Source organism: Parambassis ranga, chromosome 21, assembly GCF_900634625.1.
Source record: "Parambassis ranga chromosome 21, fParRan2.1, whole genome shotgun sequence".
Classification (NCBI taxonomy): Eukaryota; Metazoa; Chordata; class Actinopteri; family Ambassidae; genus Parambassis; species Parambassis ranga.
Window position 1 is genome coordinate 11495910 of NC_041041.1, and position 17597 is coordinate 11513506.

A 17597-nucleotide genomic window follows, 5' to 3' on the forward strand; every position below is an offset into this window, starting at 1 on the left:
ACAGAATAAAGATGCAGCCACATTAAAATAGCACATTTAAGGTTTTTTATTTTGATATACTGGATCTTTCTCCTCTTTGTTTATTAATAATAATACAGCTAAAAAGCCAGGTGATTTGTCCAGCTCTGTAAACTCTTTTGTAGCCCATGTGCAGTTACATGTTCTCTTTAATCAAACGTTTCTTTAAAAAAAAAACACCTAAAGCGAATTTAAATAAACCACAAAATGTGTGCGTACAATGACTCGAGAGAGACTCCAACACATTTGTTTGGTTTTACTTTCATCGTAAAACTTATTGATGTGCTAAAAGAAAACATGTTTGTTATTTTTTTCCTCTCCTTTTTTTACAGCGAATTTCTACTGCTGTTTGAAAAATGATTAAAAAACGTTTTACTTTACAGGAAGACTTTATAGTTGAGTGTCAACGAACCACTTTATTTTATTTACGTTTGACGCAGTGCAGTTCTGTGTTCCTCCGCACTGTTTTCCTGTATGCCTGACTAAACGTTGGTTCTTTTGAAACAGTCAGCTGCCAGACTGTGGTTGTATGAAATTAAAATGAATATCACACACACACATACATATAGCTTACAGTGTTTGGATTAAAGACTCGGATTAAATTACGCAGTGTTTGGTATTTATATTGTCTGTGAGAATGACAAATAAAATCTGAAATGCCAGCTAAACGTGTTTTAAGCTCGATCAATTCTAACATTTAACAAAAATACTACTGAAATGATAAATAAATGTGTTAAAATAAAGTTTGAAACGTGCTAAATATAGAATCTGTGCACATTAACACAGGTGTGACTTGCACTTGGTGTTGTTTTTACACGTATTTTTGTCCTTTCCCTTGGTTTCCAACGTCCCTTTCCTGCATTTTGTTCTATTCACAGATGATGTGACCCTTCCTCGGAAAGGCCCGAGCTTTAGCACGAGTGTGTGTTCCATAAAATGTGTGACACTCGGCTCATTTTCACAGACATTACCTCGGCCTGTATGCAGCCCTGGCAGAAATAACACAGTGGGACAAAGCGCGTGGAAATGGAGCAGCATCTCCTGCACCTAATGACAGGACTGAAATAGCTGATCCTATACGGACGGTCTGTGAATGCAGAGGCACATGACTGACCTATAACGCCGCAGTGAGGGTGACTGCAGGGGAAAAAGGGGACATTGAAAGAAAATGGTTCATAATGCAGTCCGAGAACAGCGTGTTCTGAATGTTGCTGTCCTTTATCTCCTTTGTATTTTATTTGTCGACTCACACAAGTGACATCTTAGTATCTTTTGACCATCAAACAAAGCGTTTAATCCACTTATTATGTGCGTGTAAACACTGTGTAATCAGGCAGTCAGAGCAGCTGAACGTCAAGCCTTAGAATCCCTACTCCATTTGATGATAAGCTGTGTTTTCTTATCAAACTACATCAAGAACACAAATAATCGATTCAACATGTCCTCTAATATTTTATCTGCATCCTGCGCTCTGAATGCAGCCGCTGGCTGTCAGCGTTTGGATGCAGCTCTGAACAACTGGAACCCTCATGACAATCATCACTTTTAATGGTGATGACTAATGTAATGTTCACTGGTTCTCCTCAGGACACAAACACCGAGATCACCACTGCAGAACAACGAACAACGAACAACAAAGAGACGTACACTACAGCAAGGTTTCATCAAAGCATGAGTCCTGTAAAAGGTCTGAGTTAGCAGCATTAAAAGTTCTGATCTCTGCAGAGATCTGAGGGTTTGTGACTTGCAGTTTTGGTGTCATATAAACTATTTTTAATATTTAATGATGCTTTTGTTTATTTTGCATCATTTAGAAAGAGAAACGCATGCACCTCTCTGCAACAAGTAAAACTTCAGTTATTGCGGCAGCTTCTAAAGCATTACAGCCATCAGTATTTTCATGACAAAGACGCGGACAACATGACGCTGCTTTGCTGCGCATTAAATAAACTAAATCAATTTGATGGAGTTCAGAGGAGGATGTGACCTTTGGAGGGAATTTCCATCTCTGAAGTGGACTATAATTGTTACTGTTGTTTTCTATACTTTAAAGTGATGGACTGAGGCTGCTGCTTGGTACAAACGTGTCGCATATTGCTGGAATGTGAGGCCTGGAGAGCTGTCACAACACTTTAAAATCAGTATACCGCAATATTTAAAAAACCGCGAGACTCTGCAGCCGTCAGAAGCACCATATTTATAATATAAATAAGTGAATGTATGGAGTACGGTATGGTCCATGTGTTGTCTTCATGTTTCAACTGTGGATGACAGCGACTGATAGTGGAACCTAAAGAACAACATCGCCCTCTAGCGCTCCCAGTACTCCCCCAAAGGAGCCCGGTGAGCCACTGAAAGTAAACAGATTGTGTTTAGATCTTCACTTCCAGGCGCATCTTTCTATTTTAATTCACTAATGAAGCAGATGAAGCAGACTAAAGAACAGAAACTGTCCTGGGTTTCCAGCCTCTGGTGTAAATTCAGGACGCATGATCTGCTTTAACATTCCAGTTCATTCTTTAGAAGAGCCAGAGTGAGTCAAAGTGAAGGTTTTTCTCATCGGTGGGAAGTGCAGTTGATGAATAAACGTGACCATTAAGGTGGTGCTGGTGGGGGTGATTCCTCTAAATTCCTCTAAAACAATTCATCGACCAGACACCCCTGTGGAAAAGTGTCCACATTTCTGTTTGTCAGCAACAGGCGCAAACGCCCAAGAAAAGAGAGGTTTTTTTTTCAAAGGAGAGCGTAATTACTGGCCAAGGCCCATAAAGTAATTTAGGCCAGACGTCTAGCCATTTCTATAGCTTTATTGGACCGCGGTTCTTCCTGCTCTAAAGTAATTGTCAGTACAAGTTGAACAATAAATTGGAAATCCGCCGCAACACCTCTCCCAAACCGTAAACACTTTATTACATGTAATTCCAAATCTAAGTCAAATCAAAGTTAAATTTGAGGAACAGGAATTAACCTAATTTGCAATTAAACTGTGGGCTGATAAAGAAGTAAATCCCCTGGGTGTTATATGGCTACATGACAGTGTGCTGCAGCTTGTGTGTGTGATCAAAACCTCAGGGAATATTTTTCATTAAAAAAATCTAATGCTAAACACGAGAAAGACTCAAAATATGCCAGATAAAACAAAAAGCTGTCAAATGCTGATCAAAAGAGGTAACACATAATTAATATTCAAACACTAGCTGCAGAAAACAGGTTAAAACACACATTTTTGCTGATGTGTGTACTGACACAGACACCATGCAGTCCAAGTTGTTGCTGTGCAACTGTTTAATATACAACTACAATCTGTTACCAACTATAAAAGCAATACACATATGTTCCTGCTCTACAGACATCCCATGTCTGTGTAAAAATTGTTTCTAAAAAAAAAAAGAAAGAAAGAAAAATCAGATGGACTGAAGCTTTATGGACAGATCCTGTTTGTTTCTCACCAAAAACAAATGTGTCCAATGCGTAATGACACTGATATTTATATAGAATATCTAAAAAGCAAAATGGCTACGGAGGCTTCTACCAAAATAAATTTAAGTGTTCAGATGGCTTTCTTGGTAAACAAACGTCCAACAGTGTGAGAAGCAGCAGCAGTGAGGGTTTTATAGCTGGTCCTTGCCGTTCCTCTCTCTGTTCATTTTCTTCATTTTCATCCTCCTGTTCTGGAACCAGATCTTCACTTGTCTCTCCGTTAAACTGAGAATTCGGGCCACTTCATAGCGCCGGTCTCTTGTCAAATACATGTTGTAGAGGAACTCTTTCTCCAGCTCTAAAGTCTGATATTTGGTGTAGGGACACCGCTTCTTTCTCGTGGAGCGCGCATGGATCCAGTTTGCTGCAGGGTTGTCTGTAAAGTAAAGGAAATGTGACTAAAGACATGTGTAGATAGTTTTATTGTGAACATTTGTGAATCATTACCAAAGTTGAATAAGGGCACTTTTTGAGGTAACGGAGCGGAAATTGCAAATATTGCATATTTTGATAGACAATGCCAAAGGAGGGCCACTGACTTTCCTGTCAGAGCTGCTATGCCCATCCCAGCAGATGTGAATAAATTAGACCTGTATCTATAGAGATAAAGTCCTCTCTGGTAAAATCTTATCGAACTACTACACTTTGTACCCTTTTTGGGTGTCCTGTGACATGAAAAACACGAGGATCCCTGCAATAACCTCTGTACAGGGCGGGTTCTCCCCCTCTCGGAGCCACGGTATAGTACGAGACACTTTTATAGGTTAGTAAAACCTCCAGTTTTACACACCCGGCTCATACAGTTCTTAGGGTTGTAAATCAGCACTGGCTATTCCGTTTACTTACTTGGGTCAAGTTGTTGTTGTTTCTCCTCTTTGGGTTCGCTGTGGCTCGAAAGCTCACTTCCACTGTGCTCCGTGTTCGTCTTTTCTGGACACTCCGATACTCCACAGACGAACTCACCGGCGAGCGGCCGTCCTTCTGTCTCCAACGTGTCGCACTCTGCGGCTTTTACTGGCAAGACCTCAGGCTTTGTCCCGTACGGCCGACTGCTGGAGTGAAATCCGGCGAACGAAACGTGGTTCGAGATGGGGTCCATCCAGGAGCGCACGCCTACATATCGGCCGTCCGAGGCGGGCAGATGGGACTGGTGGTGGTGGTGGTGGTGGACGTATGGATGATAAATCCCCTGCGGATGAACTGAGGACCAGGACGACGAAAAAACGGCGGACTTTGGTGCAAAATTACACGAGGAGAAGTCTACGTTGTCCCCGGCACCTGACGGCCTCGGGGTCATCGTGTGTGGAGCCTGAATAAAGCGAGCACCGTACACATCCTCCGGCTCCGGCTGCCCCATTATAGCGTCCACATAGCAGTTACTGAGAGTGCCACTGGAAGACATTTTTGATCTCTTCCTACTCATAAAATAAGGCTTGCACTGTTACGGGAAGCTTCCCTCTATGAACAATCATAGTATTTTTGCTGGCCTGCATCTACAGGGATTGGTTACATGGATCACGTGGTCATATTTACCAATACAGCGAGTAAATCAATCCTGCCCTTGCTCTCCCATTTTTTTTCGTCAGGTTTAATTTAGCTTTTCATTTCACAAATAATAAAAAGCCTCCATCTGATGTGGCTGGAGGGAGAAAACAATGGCAGAAAATAAAATGCATTTTTTTTCTTGTTTCTTATGAGGCATGTGGCTGCAGGATGAACTGCAACAATATATGCAGCTCTTTAAAAAAGGAATAAGTCGCTTTTCCTCAAACACACAGTCCACCAACACGGATTCCTTGTATCTTAATGCTCGAGAAAACTCTTATAATATCGTCCTGATACCCTCAATGCTAGTAAAATGGTTTATAGACTTACAGAGTCCTCGTAAAGTAGATGTAATAACATGCTGTAAAATAACAGACGACATTTCCGTTCACAATGCGGTGTGTCCATTGTTAATATTTGGCGAGGAAACATTTTCTGGGGCAGGTTTAAATTTTTTTTTAGACGGAAACGGCAGTTGTGAAATTATTGTATTCATTGAAAGGAGAGCAATAATGTATCAATAAATGTTTTATGAGGTGCGTGTGATTATACATGCCGTCAATAAAAGTAAAAAGGACTTGGAGAGGTCCATCTGTGTGTTTCTATATAGATGGTGCAATATAAAAGTTATAGGTTATGCATGTTTAAAGCTTATTAAAATCTATTTTTCTACACGTTATGAAGACTCTCAGCCCACAAAAACAACAAGAATTCAAGTCTAATCTGCAGCAAAGACGCAGTGGCTGGAAAAATCAGAAATATGGCCTATATTTGTGACCAAATATTGAATACGTATTGTGTACAAAGAAGGCCTGTGTGGTCAACAAGGAAATGCGCAGACTTCTGGCTTCATGTGCATATTTGTGCGTTCCGGTCCTAATCCTTATACGATTAGTTTAGATATAAACACGACTGAGCATAAAAGCAACGCAACATGTTTATTTCATTTCGCCACCCCGCCTCTTACTGCACTTCTTTTAAACACAAAATGCCGAGAACGATTAACAACAGAAAGATTTTGGTCTTTTTATTTGGACCATTTTGGCTTAATTCTTACGAAAATCAGTGCCTTCAGAGAGATGAGGTATCCACAAAAGCAAAAAATGTGCAAACACACTGCCATGCCACGAACAGAGTGTTTTCTGGCTCGTTGTCAGATGAAATTAATTATAAGTTAAATTAGAAACACATACCAAGAGCATTTTGGGGTCTTTTTTTCTTGCAGTTACGCACAAAGAGCTCGGACGAAATTGTTCCTTTTCTCGGTTTGTATTTAAACATCATCGTACTGATACGGCGTGCCTGTTTTTTTAATCTCCCTGTAGCTGGAACAGCACAAAAGTTTCCCTTATGAGGGATTAAGGAAAGATTATGTCTTCTTATCTCATCTTAACCACTTTAAGCAAAACGGTGCTTGCGGCTCTGCAGATTTCACCAAGTGCGTAAAAGACTTCAAACAGGATTCTTTGATAAGATATTTATTGCGAGATACATGCCACAAACATGCAATAAATTCACAGATTAACAGATTTTTTTCCACCACTTAAAAGCCCACAAGAAACATCTCACTACTGAGCTAATGGCTTTGCACTCACTGTAAAACAAACGTTGCACTACATACGACAATAAAAATGTGCTTTCATGAGTGAAACAAGAGTAAAGCTCGCCATCCCCACACAGACAATAAGGATTTGGCAGAGTAATAATAATTTAAGACAAAAAAAAGTGTTACCCTGTGATAAAATTAAACAAATATACGGCACCACACACAACCTACTAAGTTTGGCCTATTATATAAATATATATAGTCACAGTTTCGTTGAAATTTAAGATAAATGTCTAATGCCACGAACGCATCAAACTGGATGTGAGAGGGGAAAAATGACAGACTGTTAACATGCAGGCTCACGAAAATGTGAGGTTTGAGGTCAGTTCACGGATGCGGTTCTCTCGGTTCATTTTTTTCTGTTTCATCCTGCGGTTCTGAAACCAGATCTTGACCTGCCTGTCGGTCAGGTTGACGCTCCTGCTGATCTCTAGGCGGCGCTCTCGGGTCAGGTACATATTGAACAGAAACTCCTTCTCCAACTCCAAGGTCTGGTGCTTTGTGTAGGGGCACCTCTTCTTTCTCCCACTCTTTGCTGTTAGCCAGTTGTTTGTTAACGAGTCACTCTTGCAGTCTGCAAAGATTCATAATTAGAGACACGTTTAAGCAAAACGCTGAACCTCTCCTCAAAAATAAATAAATAAATAAATGATTTCACCTCTGGGTAATAACACAATCTAATCTGCAAGAATAAATAAAATGCATGGATTCTATAAGTAGCATTAGTAATGAATCAAAAATTAAACGTAAACCTAGCTGATTAAACTGCATTCAAGGTTTCTAATACTACCGTATGTAAATAAAAAATACCTGTATTAACTTTAAACGACCGTATAAAATAACCAGTGTGCAGGCGAGCATACATTTACACTAAAATTAAAAATGTACACTGTTACAAGTCACGTTCAGTATTAATTTCTAAAGCAGTGATCTTGTTGTGGATTTAAAAATAGCATCACACACCAAAAGCACCAGTGTTGGAGGGACAGAATTTGAAAAACATATTGCAAACTTGAGGAGATATATAGTTAGTTTCTGAAAACTGTATCATGCCCAAATAAAGTCAGAGATTTACATTTCAATGTAAATATCTAATGCAAATAGGGACATGGGCTGCATGCAGCATGGTAAAACCATCCTCTGTTGCCTATTACTGCAACCTGAGAAAGACTCTCATTAAACATTACGACTTTAGGGTTGTTTGTGTTTTATACTTGGTTTTATGATGCTGGAGCCTTCTCAGCGCAGCGCCACAAGATAAAAGCCTTTCATTGTAGCCAACCCACCTTTGCTTTCCTTCTGGAGCAGCTCAGGGCTGGGCACAGGGGCTTCCACTGAGCAGCTTTTCTCCTCCGAGCTGGACTTTGGATCGGGGCTTTCTACGGGGACCGGTGTTCCTGTGCTCTCAGAGTTTTGCGGATCCTCGATTTTCTTGTCCACCTCTGGAAAATTAGAGGACGCGGAAGAGGAGGACTGCGGTTTCGGGGTGACCCGGCTGAGCTGCATCAGTGTCGGGTTCGGACTCGGCGGATCATGGCAGTAGCTCTCTTGATGCTTTCCATTCGCGTAAGTTTGGCTGAGTCTGAAATAGCCCGGAACCGGGATCTCCGGACCATCGGCGGGACAAGGTTCGGGAATAACGTTAGAATATGCGGGGACCTCTGACGAGCTGACTTTCCGTACTCTCTTATCGGAGTACATGCAGCAGTTACTCTCTTCCTTTATGCTCTGTGAAAATGTGCAGTTTGACATCTGACTGGGAGGCTCTATTCTGCAGGGTCTGTTCGGATCAGTCCAGTTATCTATTTGAGGTATGTACGAGTGGACATTCATGCCCATATTTTGGTGGTTGACCTCCCCTCTTTTGCCGAAAGACGGCAGGAGTCCACAGGTTTGCATTCCGTAAGTTCCCATGTCTGAGCCGGACGACATGTACATGTTGCTGTTGGAGTAAAAGCTGTCCGTCCTGCAAGCACCAATTAAAGAGTCCACTAAAAATGTGTTTGCCGCAGGAGAGCTACTGGGAAAGGACATTTTTGGGGGTTAAGTTCTTTAGAGGAGAGAGATGTCCTTTGTAAGCTGACATATCTAGGAAAAACAATCTGTAAGTCAGGATGCCTCCCGACCACATGACAAGTCCACCAATGAGATTTGAAAATGGCCTTGAGACGCAGCCTCCTCTCCCTGCACGCACTCGTACTGCGGATGCAGACGTGGTCAACAGCGACCCCTACAACACGGACTTGAAATTGGTTTTGCTGAGCCGGGCATGCAAACTGGGGCATCGCGGGACTTCAATAGAATTGAAACAATTTCATTTTTAAAGACTATTTGAATCGCATAAAAAAACATTTCGCTTTCATCTGTACCCCACTTGTTCATCAATCAGCGCTCTGTGAAGTGTCTGAATGCGCAGAATCGCAAAGTATGTAAAGGTCTCTTTGTGTGGGAGACTAAGTGAAGAGAGAGACAGTACTGTGTGAGTGTTTGTAAAGATGCAGCCTACACGGCGCACAGACGACAGCTGCAGATTGTACAGAAAGAATGTAACAAGCTCCACTGAATATGGTGTTATTTTTATTCGTATTAACCCTTCACTTGACCCAGAGCCCACCAACGAGATAGGCCACAATAAACTGTTTACGTACAAGTTACTGTGTGTTAAATTAAATGGGAGAATAAAACTAATATTGTAAATATTCAGCGTGTTATTTTGTTTATTAAATTAAAGTGGCACGCATATTTATTTTTCCCCCCTCTAAGGTTTTTGTTGTGGATTTTTTTAAGCAATAAATAAATTATTTAATAAATTAAACATTCGACATATGAGACAGTCACAGTTTAGGTTTGATTAGTTTCAAAATAATGCAAGAAGAAAGCAAAATGTGGGTAAAATGTGTCACATATTTAAATATTTAATAAAGCTATAAATGCACGAAGGTCAAAGTAGTAACTTTTGTAAATCTCTGGATAATTGCAAATAACTGAAGAATTAAAGAAATTCAGTGTAATCCAAAAAACATGGTTCATTATATACTCAGATTCTGAAGCACAACTTTTTATTTTCATGTTCAGAGGCGTATATTTTCGACGTTCAAATGCAAAGTTCAAATGCTGGAGGAGGCGGTGTGCATGTCTGCCAAGTGCTCCATTGTTTTAGTCTGCAAGGAAGGCCAGTGTGTGCTCGATAAATGGTGCTGGCTGCTGAAGTGGAGCAGGGAGAAAGGAGAAAAAACACTTTCTGTCCCTGAAAATATCCACTAAGAGTTCACAATATTCACTAGCGAGTCAACTGGGTTTTACAAAAATACAAAAAAAAGAAAAAGAAAAAACACAGCAAATGCAGCTGAAAATAATTACGTCTTCGATAGTACAAACTTGCAAAACCATGGTTGATAAGAATAATCTTATTAGATATTTATAGATGCTCACGTGTCATCATAGGCAAATCATTGCCAAACCTAACAAAACAAAAATCAGACAAAATAAAAGACTTAAAAAAAGACAAGATAAACATCATATTTAGGTTTGTTTTAATGATCATGTTTATAACAAGGACAACTGTGCAAAGATAACACAGGGCTATATTTAATATACTGTGAAAACAAACTAATGTGGGACTATATTCCTTAGATCAAATCAACACTTTATACATACATACAACATATACACAAGAGATGGGGATTCATTTATTTTAATCCCCATCTCAAATATAACAAATTAAATGCCGCTTATAATAATAATAGAAAGTTTAAAGCTGCAGCAACACATTCTTTTCATTTTTGAAAAAGTACCTTTATGTTTAACACTCAACCCAGACGGACGATGATTTAACAAACACACAGCAGCAAATTAACTAAATGAGAGCATATTTATGTCGATATTAACAACGCCATAACAGCTTAGGCCTGTAGGAGCAGATGTTAGTGGCCTGTAACGCAACGCGGCTTTCAGATGAAGATTTTACTTTATATAATAAGGATGCCGCATTCACGGACACACTCTTACTTCTGTCTCTCACCCTTAAAACGCGTGGACACGGCTGGATATGTGATTGCTGCTTGGAAGATAATCTGATCAAGTGTTACATTAAATCATAGTGGCACTGAGCGAACAATAGGTTTTTACAATATTAAGAGAAGCTGTGATCTCTACACTCCACACAACATGAAGTTCAATGTTTTCATAAATATGCATTTAAAAAGTGACTTTGGGAGTTTTCTTTAATTAAAAAAAATGAATTAAAAACAGACATCTGTCGTCTGGACGAAGTAATAAAAGTGGTGTTGCTAAACTGATTATTTCTCCACTGACTGCTTTTCACGCTGGGTGGATGTTAAATTGGCTCCACTCTGCATTTCCACTGGCGGCCAAAAGCTGAAAGTCTGCCCTCATGTGGATACACCGAGAATCAAAGCGAAATACCCCACACAGTTGGTAATGCAATTTCACTGCAGGACAAGATGACAGCCCAACAGAAGCCTTAATGAAAGCTCACCTTTCAAACAGCCTTTCTGGGAAATAACTGAGTGTCATGAACATTAACGCCCCTCTCCAAACTATACTACATCTCTGAAGAAGAGGTTTAATCGTTTAGCTGCGTACGCCTAAAGACAAAATGATGGAGAATCAATAAAGCGATAGTTTTGTGTGTAATTACTGCATTTCTTTAGTCTGTGCAACTACTCGATGTAAAAACATAACATATGAATAAACACTCTAAGGTGAAGTAAGACAATCTGATGAGCTCGCTCGATATAGAACTAACTGGAGGAAGGATTCACCTGCGTTAATTAGAAACACCAACAGCCAAATATCAACTACAAAATATTAAAAAAAATACTACTTATCCTTCCAGACGGCGATCCTTTTTTAGTATTTTAAAGAATGTCTTATATTAATTTCCACGGTAACATCAGAGGAGCCTCCAGGTTGAGCATGAGTTTAAAGTGGACGGGTTGTGCAGAATCTAGCCTGAAGTCAAAGTATTTGAAAACAGGAAGGAGAATCAGTCCTTATGTGGTGGTTTGAGGGGGTTGGGGCACCAAAGTCCAATAGCCCCCTATTTAGACATTTACAGCTACTTTTATTATGCTGTCTAGACGGTTCAATGTTTAGTAAACAATCCAGTGTTACAAAGCAAAGGAAATAAGGGGACCATACAAGTCTGCAAGCGCCAAACTTCTCCACTGATGAATCTTTGGAAAATCTCCACCTCGTAGAACTTGACTTTATGTGCCGGTTTAGTAACGTAGTATGATACATTTAAGTTTTGCCTACTTTTATTTCACACCAAATTGTACATAACATGCGTTTAAAAAAATGTACTTACACCATGAAGGAGCCTGTATTTTATATAAATAATGTCAAAGCAAAGCCCGCGGTTTGCTGAAATATTTGTAGCCAATAACAGGACAAGGTGGAAATACAAATAAACAAATGCAGGAAATGTTGCAAAAAAAATATGTCAGCTCAGTTTGTAAGTGCCAGATTTTTGTAAAATTAGTAAATGTTGAAGTCACATATACAGAACTAGTCTTCAAAACATGTGTGTGTAACTGCTGTTTCACTCCCGTGTGTGTGTGTGTGTGTGTGTGTGTGTGTGTGTGTGTGTGTGTGTGTGTGTGGCATGGAGACAGAGCCAGGTATCAGAATAAAGGATTCCCTGTGAAATACTGTAAGCGGTCGCGATTGAGCTTTTTCTCTTTCATTCTTCTATTCTGAAACCAAATCTTCACTTGCCGATCTGTCAAGTTTAACATCCTGGACAGCTGAAGCCGCTTCTCTTTGTTAATGTACACGTTGAAGAAAAACTCTCGTTCAAGTTCTCGGATTTGGTATTTAGAGTAAGGACACCTCTTCTTCCTGGACTTGGTTGATGAACCTGCACAACACACACACACACATTAACAACAAGAACAATGTGGCAAAAAGCTTTTTCTTATTTCAAACATCATGTCAGAAAATCTTGACTAGTGCAAAAAAAATGTTCGCAGTATTTACTCTTTTACGCACAAAGGCCTTCTCTCCTACACACACCTACACACACACACTTATGTAAATACACATAGCTGCATTGATTTTTTTTTAATGTATTTGTTGTTTGGAGACTGTCACTAAGCTGTCCGTGTTTCATCAGGTATACACACGCCACTGCAAATGGCACATAAAGCATAAATAATTCACTACGTTCTTCAATTTCTATCAATACAAATCAAACCCAGCAACACTATGTTCTTACTGGACACAAGGAAACCTTTAACTGTGCTTACTTTAACTGTTTCCCATTGTAAATACCTTTACAACCGTAAAGTAACTCTTATTGGGATATAAAAGCTTTTGCATGCTTATAAAGAGGCACATAACCCTGGACGGTCACGGCTGTGGACATAGTGTGGTTCACACACACACACACGCACACACACACAGACACAAACAGACACTGCAAAGGCTAAACTGCACACCTTGTATCCAACACAAAGAGAAGAATTCTGACTTACTTTGTTGGCTGTTGATGTCGCCGCAGTTGGAGGATGAGTCCTCGTCCACGCTCCCGCTCGGGTCAGCTGCTTTGTGCTGCTCCAGATTGGTTAAAGCCTGATTGTTATTCGCAGCATCACTGGGGACAGCAATGTCTGCCTTTTGTTTGGGGAGCTCCGCGTTGGGTTTCTCCGAGTTTGTAGCGTCAAAAAACTGGTCGAAGCCCTGCGGTAGAACCCCATTTCGTCCGACACTTGTAAAGAAATTGCACGGCGAGTTGGTCCCCCCGTGGTGACCGTACAAGGACTCATTTTTGAATATCACGTCCGCCCTGCTGCTGGAGGACTGGATCAAGTCCCGGTGCATTATCTCGTCCGCTGAGTAGTAAGAAGCGTAATTGCCCCTGTAGTGCCATTTGGGATGGTCCAGTCCATAATCCCTGAAAGCGACTTCTCGAACAGGTTGGACTTGCGGTATGTTGGGAGAATAGGGGAAATTAATCTGGCACGAAGTGGTTTGCGGTAAAAAGGAGGAGACTGATGTAAAATCGGGCGTCGAAACGTAATAAGTGCAGCTCGGTAAAAACATATTTGACGCACAGCTGCGATCATCGTATTCCGTCATATCTCTTCTTCCCTTTTCCTCTTTGCAACAGAGGAAAAGAATTGGCAGCCTGGCTGTGTTAAACTTTGTCCATCTATAGCACCACAGGCGTGTAGAAAGACCCCGCCAGGGAGAAAAAATCGGAAACGTGGGCAGACCTGCAATACATCTTGATCGATTCTTGAGGTAATTGTGTCATGTGATCCAGCTAAGAAATTACCATACATCAATATCAGTCATTAAAAACTGTCCAGAGAAACTCATGTGAGCGCATGCGAGGGACTCCATTGGCTCCCTGGCTGCAGAGGAAACTCCTCTCCAGCCTTCCTGCCCTATAGCTCACGGGGGGAAAAAAAGAAAATTTGTGAACCACCACTGGAATATTTAATTGAAAGCTTTACAGCAACATCATCCTCATCTTGTAATGATGTGTAATGGCAGCCACACGCGCTCACTGCGTCAGTAAATATGCGCAGTTTAGAGAAGGCATTTGTAGCAACAGTTAGTTAAACAGAAATATTGGAGTTGACCTCCACACTTAATGCAAAGCTTAGAGAGGCCACCGTGCCTGCACACAGAAGTCTGATGCAGAATGATACGTAATTTATCAAGTCAGCTTTTATGCAAATACATTTTAAGGTTCATTGCGTATAAGCACCGTGCAGCACGATGGCTGGAGCGCAGTAAATACACACAAACAAATGCCAGAAGGAAATAATCTGGATTCATTGTCAGCCCGTAGGCCTGCAGCATGGTGCAGAATATAGCAGGCGCTCTTAAAGAATTAAAAAGAACAACAAAGCCAGCAGATTATTTTGCACATTTTCTTGCATTAACTTCTGCAAACTCGTTCACCTTTGCGTAAAATGTCAAATATTTGTTTTATTAGACCTTGATATCCAAAACAGATGAATAGCTACATTTCAAAACAGCCAAATAAAACAGTCTTGGTATGCGGTTGCAAATGAAAAAAACGTTTTCTTTTTTTTGTTAAGTCATCTGCAAGCACGAACCACTAAGCACATTTAGCATTGCCAAGTCCAAAACAACTGGCTTTGACCGTCTGTGGTCTGGGTGATGTCCACCAGGCATTCACCAACAAGCCTCTGCAACCAAATCATTTTATTGCACGAAGGCAGGCATGCAGTCTCTGCAGTGTCTGCAGTGTCTGCCTCCTCCTCGGTGGGAAAAAACGTATTAACACTTGCAAACGGATACCGTCTTTAATCAAGCCTCGGTATATTTATATTTATGTGAGTATATATTTTTATTTATTTCAACAAACGAGAAAAAAAAAATCTAGAGAAGATGCTAAGTCCTTATAGCTTTGGCAGTATGGTAAAGCAGAGCCCATTAAGTTAAATAAAAACAAAAATGTTCATGCAAATGATTCACCTCCAAGAGGAAAGCAGCTCTAATCTGGAAGCATGCAGCGGTTAAAGATTAGAGGATTCTCTGCTGCTTCACACGCAATGTGGACATGGCTTAAAGGCGGCTAGGTTTATTGTTATTGGGGGTAAATTCAAGCTCAGTGCTTCTCTGTCTGCAAATTCACCACACTTCTCACAGAAACCCACACACAGTTAACTATGCAAAACATATATGTTTACAAAATAACAGGCTAAAATCTGGTGTTTTTATAACTTTATTTTGAGTCTTAAGACTCAAAATAAAGACTAGTGCACTGAGAAGAATATACGGTGGTCGTTTAGTTGTAAACTAGATATAAGTGAAGGTTTCTTTTTTAGGGGTTATGATTAATAATAACAGTTTTGAAGCATTTTAAACATTTATTTTACAAAACTGTTCCAATGTCATCAGAGGTAGATCTACTTTCAAACATATTTTATCATAGTTCTGTCCAGTGCAACAGGCTTTGTAGTTAATTCATGTGCACACGCAGAAAGAAAATGATTTTGAACAAAGTTCAATATCAAAAACTTTTAAGAACTTTTTAAGGCCGCATGGAAGAAGCTTTGGTATGGTCGAACCCCAAACAAAGTGTCATTGAGTAAAATCCATTGTATTAATTAGACACTTTAAAACACAAACTACTTTAAAATTGTTAATGCTCCAGTAGTGAAACTAATTTTTCACATTTTTTTTCCAGAAGGTAGTTGTTAGTCTTCATATTAGCGGATGTAGCAATACACTAACTTGTCTACTAACTTGACCTTAACTTTGTTTTGGCACCCCCACTATCTTAAGAAGACCGAGCTATGTGACGCTGTCTGGCAGTAAACCAATAAAGCAACAAATAGTGAAGGAAAACGCTGCCTATATGAGGCAGAGAAAGCCATTGTAGGTGCCCGAAAGAGGCTTTAAGGGTCATTAAAGGTAATAACAGCAAGGCATATTGTGTGGTAAAGATTTCACGCTTAGAACTGCACACCCGGCCTGCACACATAAAACCAGATATCTGGTAAAAACAGAAAGGGTTTTGGAAAATAATTGCACCATAGAAAATGACATATTCAGCCGAAACATCGCTGCAATATAAAATATACTAATGGAAGAACCATAACTTCACCTTTCATTACAAATGACTAGCTCTAAAATGTTTACCTACTCTTCCATGAGCATATAATATGACAGCAGTGTTACAGAAACGTAATCGTTGCAGCGATGCGGTGATGATGATGATGTGATAATGATGTAATGAGAGGGAACATTAATAGATCCACTCTTAGTGTGTTGGTACTCCTTTCATAGCTGCAATCACAAGTTTCCTAGGTTCCAACCTGACCGACCACGTGTGGCCTGTTTGGGTTAAATTCTCATCCACAATGTGGATACTATTGCCTTGGGTAAAATATTAACCATGGCCTAGTTGTGCGCAACAAAACGTCGCCAACGCGCACAGAGCAACTTGTTTCTGGAGCAAAAAATGCACATCATCTGTACATAAAATATTCAAGGAGGACTTTTTGACTTACACCCATCTGGCCACAGTCACAGTAACTACCACTGGACGTGTGGAGATTCGCTTGTGGGTGAGAGCTGCTGCTGTGTTAATGCTCTGTGAGGACACATTACGCACAGCTGAATGCAGACAGAGGTACTTCGCTTTTAAAATGGGCGAACTGCTGTCAACCGAAAAGATGTTTCTTAAAAAGTCTGAATAGGAAAAAAGTAACAAATAGCCTACAACACACTGAAGAGCGGTGTGTGTTTCAGTGAGAAAGGTGACTCTCAGAGTCCAGCCTTTCGATTTCATATAACTGTCGCGGTTTCTAAGGAAACCATCTTGTATTCTATTTTAAACTCAGCAGTAAAAAAAAAAGAATATTACTGGTAGTAATCCAACAAATAGTCACGTTGTGAGCTCTACAATGTTCTGTCTAAAAATAAAATCTGCTGCACAATAACTTGGTTGCAAGTCCCTTTAAAAGGCTCTTTATTTACAAATGCACTCGTCACGATGCCTTCATTTTACAAAACCTGTCCATGGTTTCAAAGATGGCTGCTCTGATTTTATGACACGCCAGGCTTCTCCATACCATAACAAACAACATCATTTTTAAAATAGTCAAATCCAAATTGAAGTATTGAAGCATTTAAATAAAACGTAACTCTCAAAGATCGGAACTGCAATTGCACATCAGCCTTTATCCATGTTTGTTGTGGCAACACAGAGGTTTAAGAATAACAATCCACGCTTAATTCACAAGAACTATAAATGTAAAGTAACACTACCAGAATGTTTCACTTACACAAACTCAAGCTGTTTTGCAGGCATTGGGAAGTAAATACCTTTTAGCACTAAATGAGGCGAACAAACGGCGGCCATATCCTACAAGAAGCAATGTGCCATTACTTATTTTCACAATAAAATTGGGCAATTATACATTTAATTAAATATAAA

The 17597-nt window shown here is 40.1% G+C and overlaps 3 protein-coding genes across 3 annotated transcripts; all 3 read right to left on the minus strand.

Moving 5' to 3' along the window:
- Positions 1-3361: 3361 nt before the first annotated feature.
- Positions 3362-4983, minus strand: hoxd9a (homeobox D9a). The gene is made up of 2 exons (XM_028393572.1): positions 4345-4983; positions 3362-3874 (listed from the first exon to the last, which is right to left on the minus strand). Exons 1-2 carry the CDS (start codon positions 4919-4921, stop codon positions 3630-3632), a joined length of 822 nt encoding a protein of 273 aa, XP_028249373.1. The 5' UTR covers positions 4922-4983; the 3' UTR covers positions 3362-3629.
- Positions 4984-6782: 1799 nt separating this feature from the next.
- On the minus strand, positions 6783-8715 carry hoxd10a (homeobox D10a). Its single transcript, XM_028393677.1, has 2 exons — positions 7936-8715; positions 6783-7223 (listed from the first exon to the last, which is right to left on the minus strand). Exons 1-2 carry the CDS (start codon positions 8681-8683, stop codon positions 6949-6951), a joined length of 1023 nt encoding a protein of 340 aa, XP_028249478.1. The 5' UTR covers positions 8684-8715; the 3' UTR covers positions 6783-6948.
- Positions 8716-12229: 3514 nt separating this feature from the next.
- On the minus strand, positions 12230-13768 carry hoxd11a (homeobox D11a). Its single transcript, XM_028393676.1, has 2 exons — positions 13150-13768; positions 12230-12533 (listed from the first exon to the last, which is right to left on the minus strand). The coding sequence occupies exons 1-2, from the start codon at positions 13751-13753 to the stop codon at positions 12298-12300; spliced, it is 840 nt and encodes a 279-aa protein (XP_028249477.1). The 5' UTR covers positions 13754-13768; the 3' UTR covers positions 12230-12297.
- Between the last annotated feature and the right edge of the window lie 3829 nt (positions 13769-17597).

Bases quoted from the DNA above. Each gene is read 5' to 3' on its own strand.
- hoxd10a (XM_028393677.1), bottom strand. From the start codon at position 8,683: ATGTCCTTTCCCAGTAGCTCTCCTGCGGCAAACACATTTTTAGTGGAC. The intron at 7,224-7,935 runs GTGGGTTGGCTA...GAATCTTTGCAG, and splicing joins GCTCCAGAAGGAAAGCAAAG to ACTGCAAGAGTGACTCGTTA.
- hoxd11a (XM_028393676.1), bottom strand. From the start codon at position 13,753: ATGACGGAATACGATGATCGCAGCTGTGCGTCAAATATGTTTTTACCG. The intron at 12,534-13,149 runs GTAAGTCAGAAT...TGTGTTGTGCAG, and splicing joins CGACATCAACAGCCAACAAA to GTTCATCAACCAAGTCCAGG.
- hoxd9a (XM_028393572.1), bottom strand. From the start codon at position 4,921: ATGAGTAGGAAGAGATCAAAAATGTCTTCCAGTGGCACTCTCAGTAAC. The intron at 3,875-4,344 runs GTAAGTAAACGG...TTTACTTTACAG, and splicing joins ACAACAACAACTTGACCCAA to ACAACCCTGCAGCAAACTGG.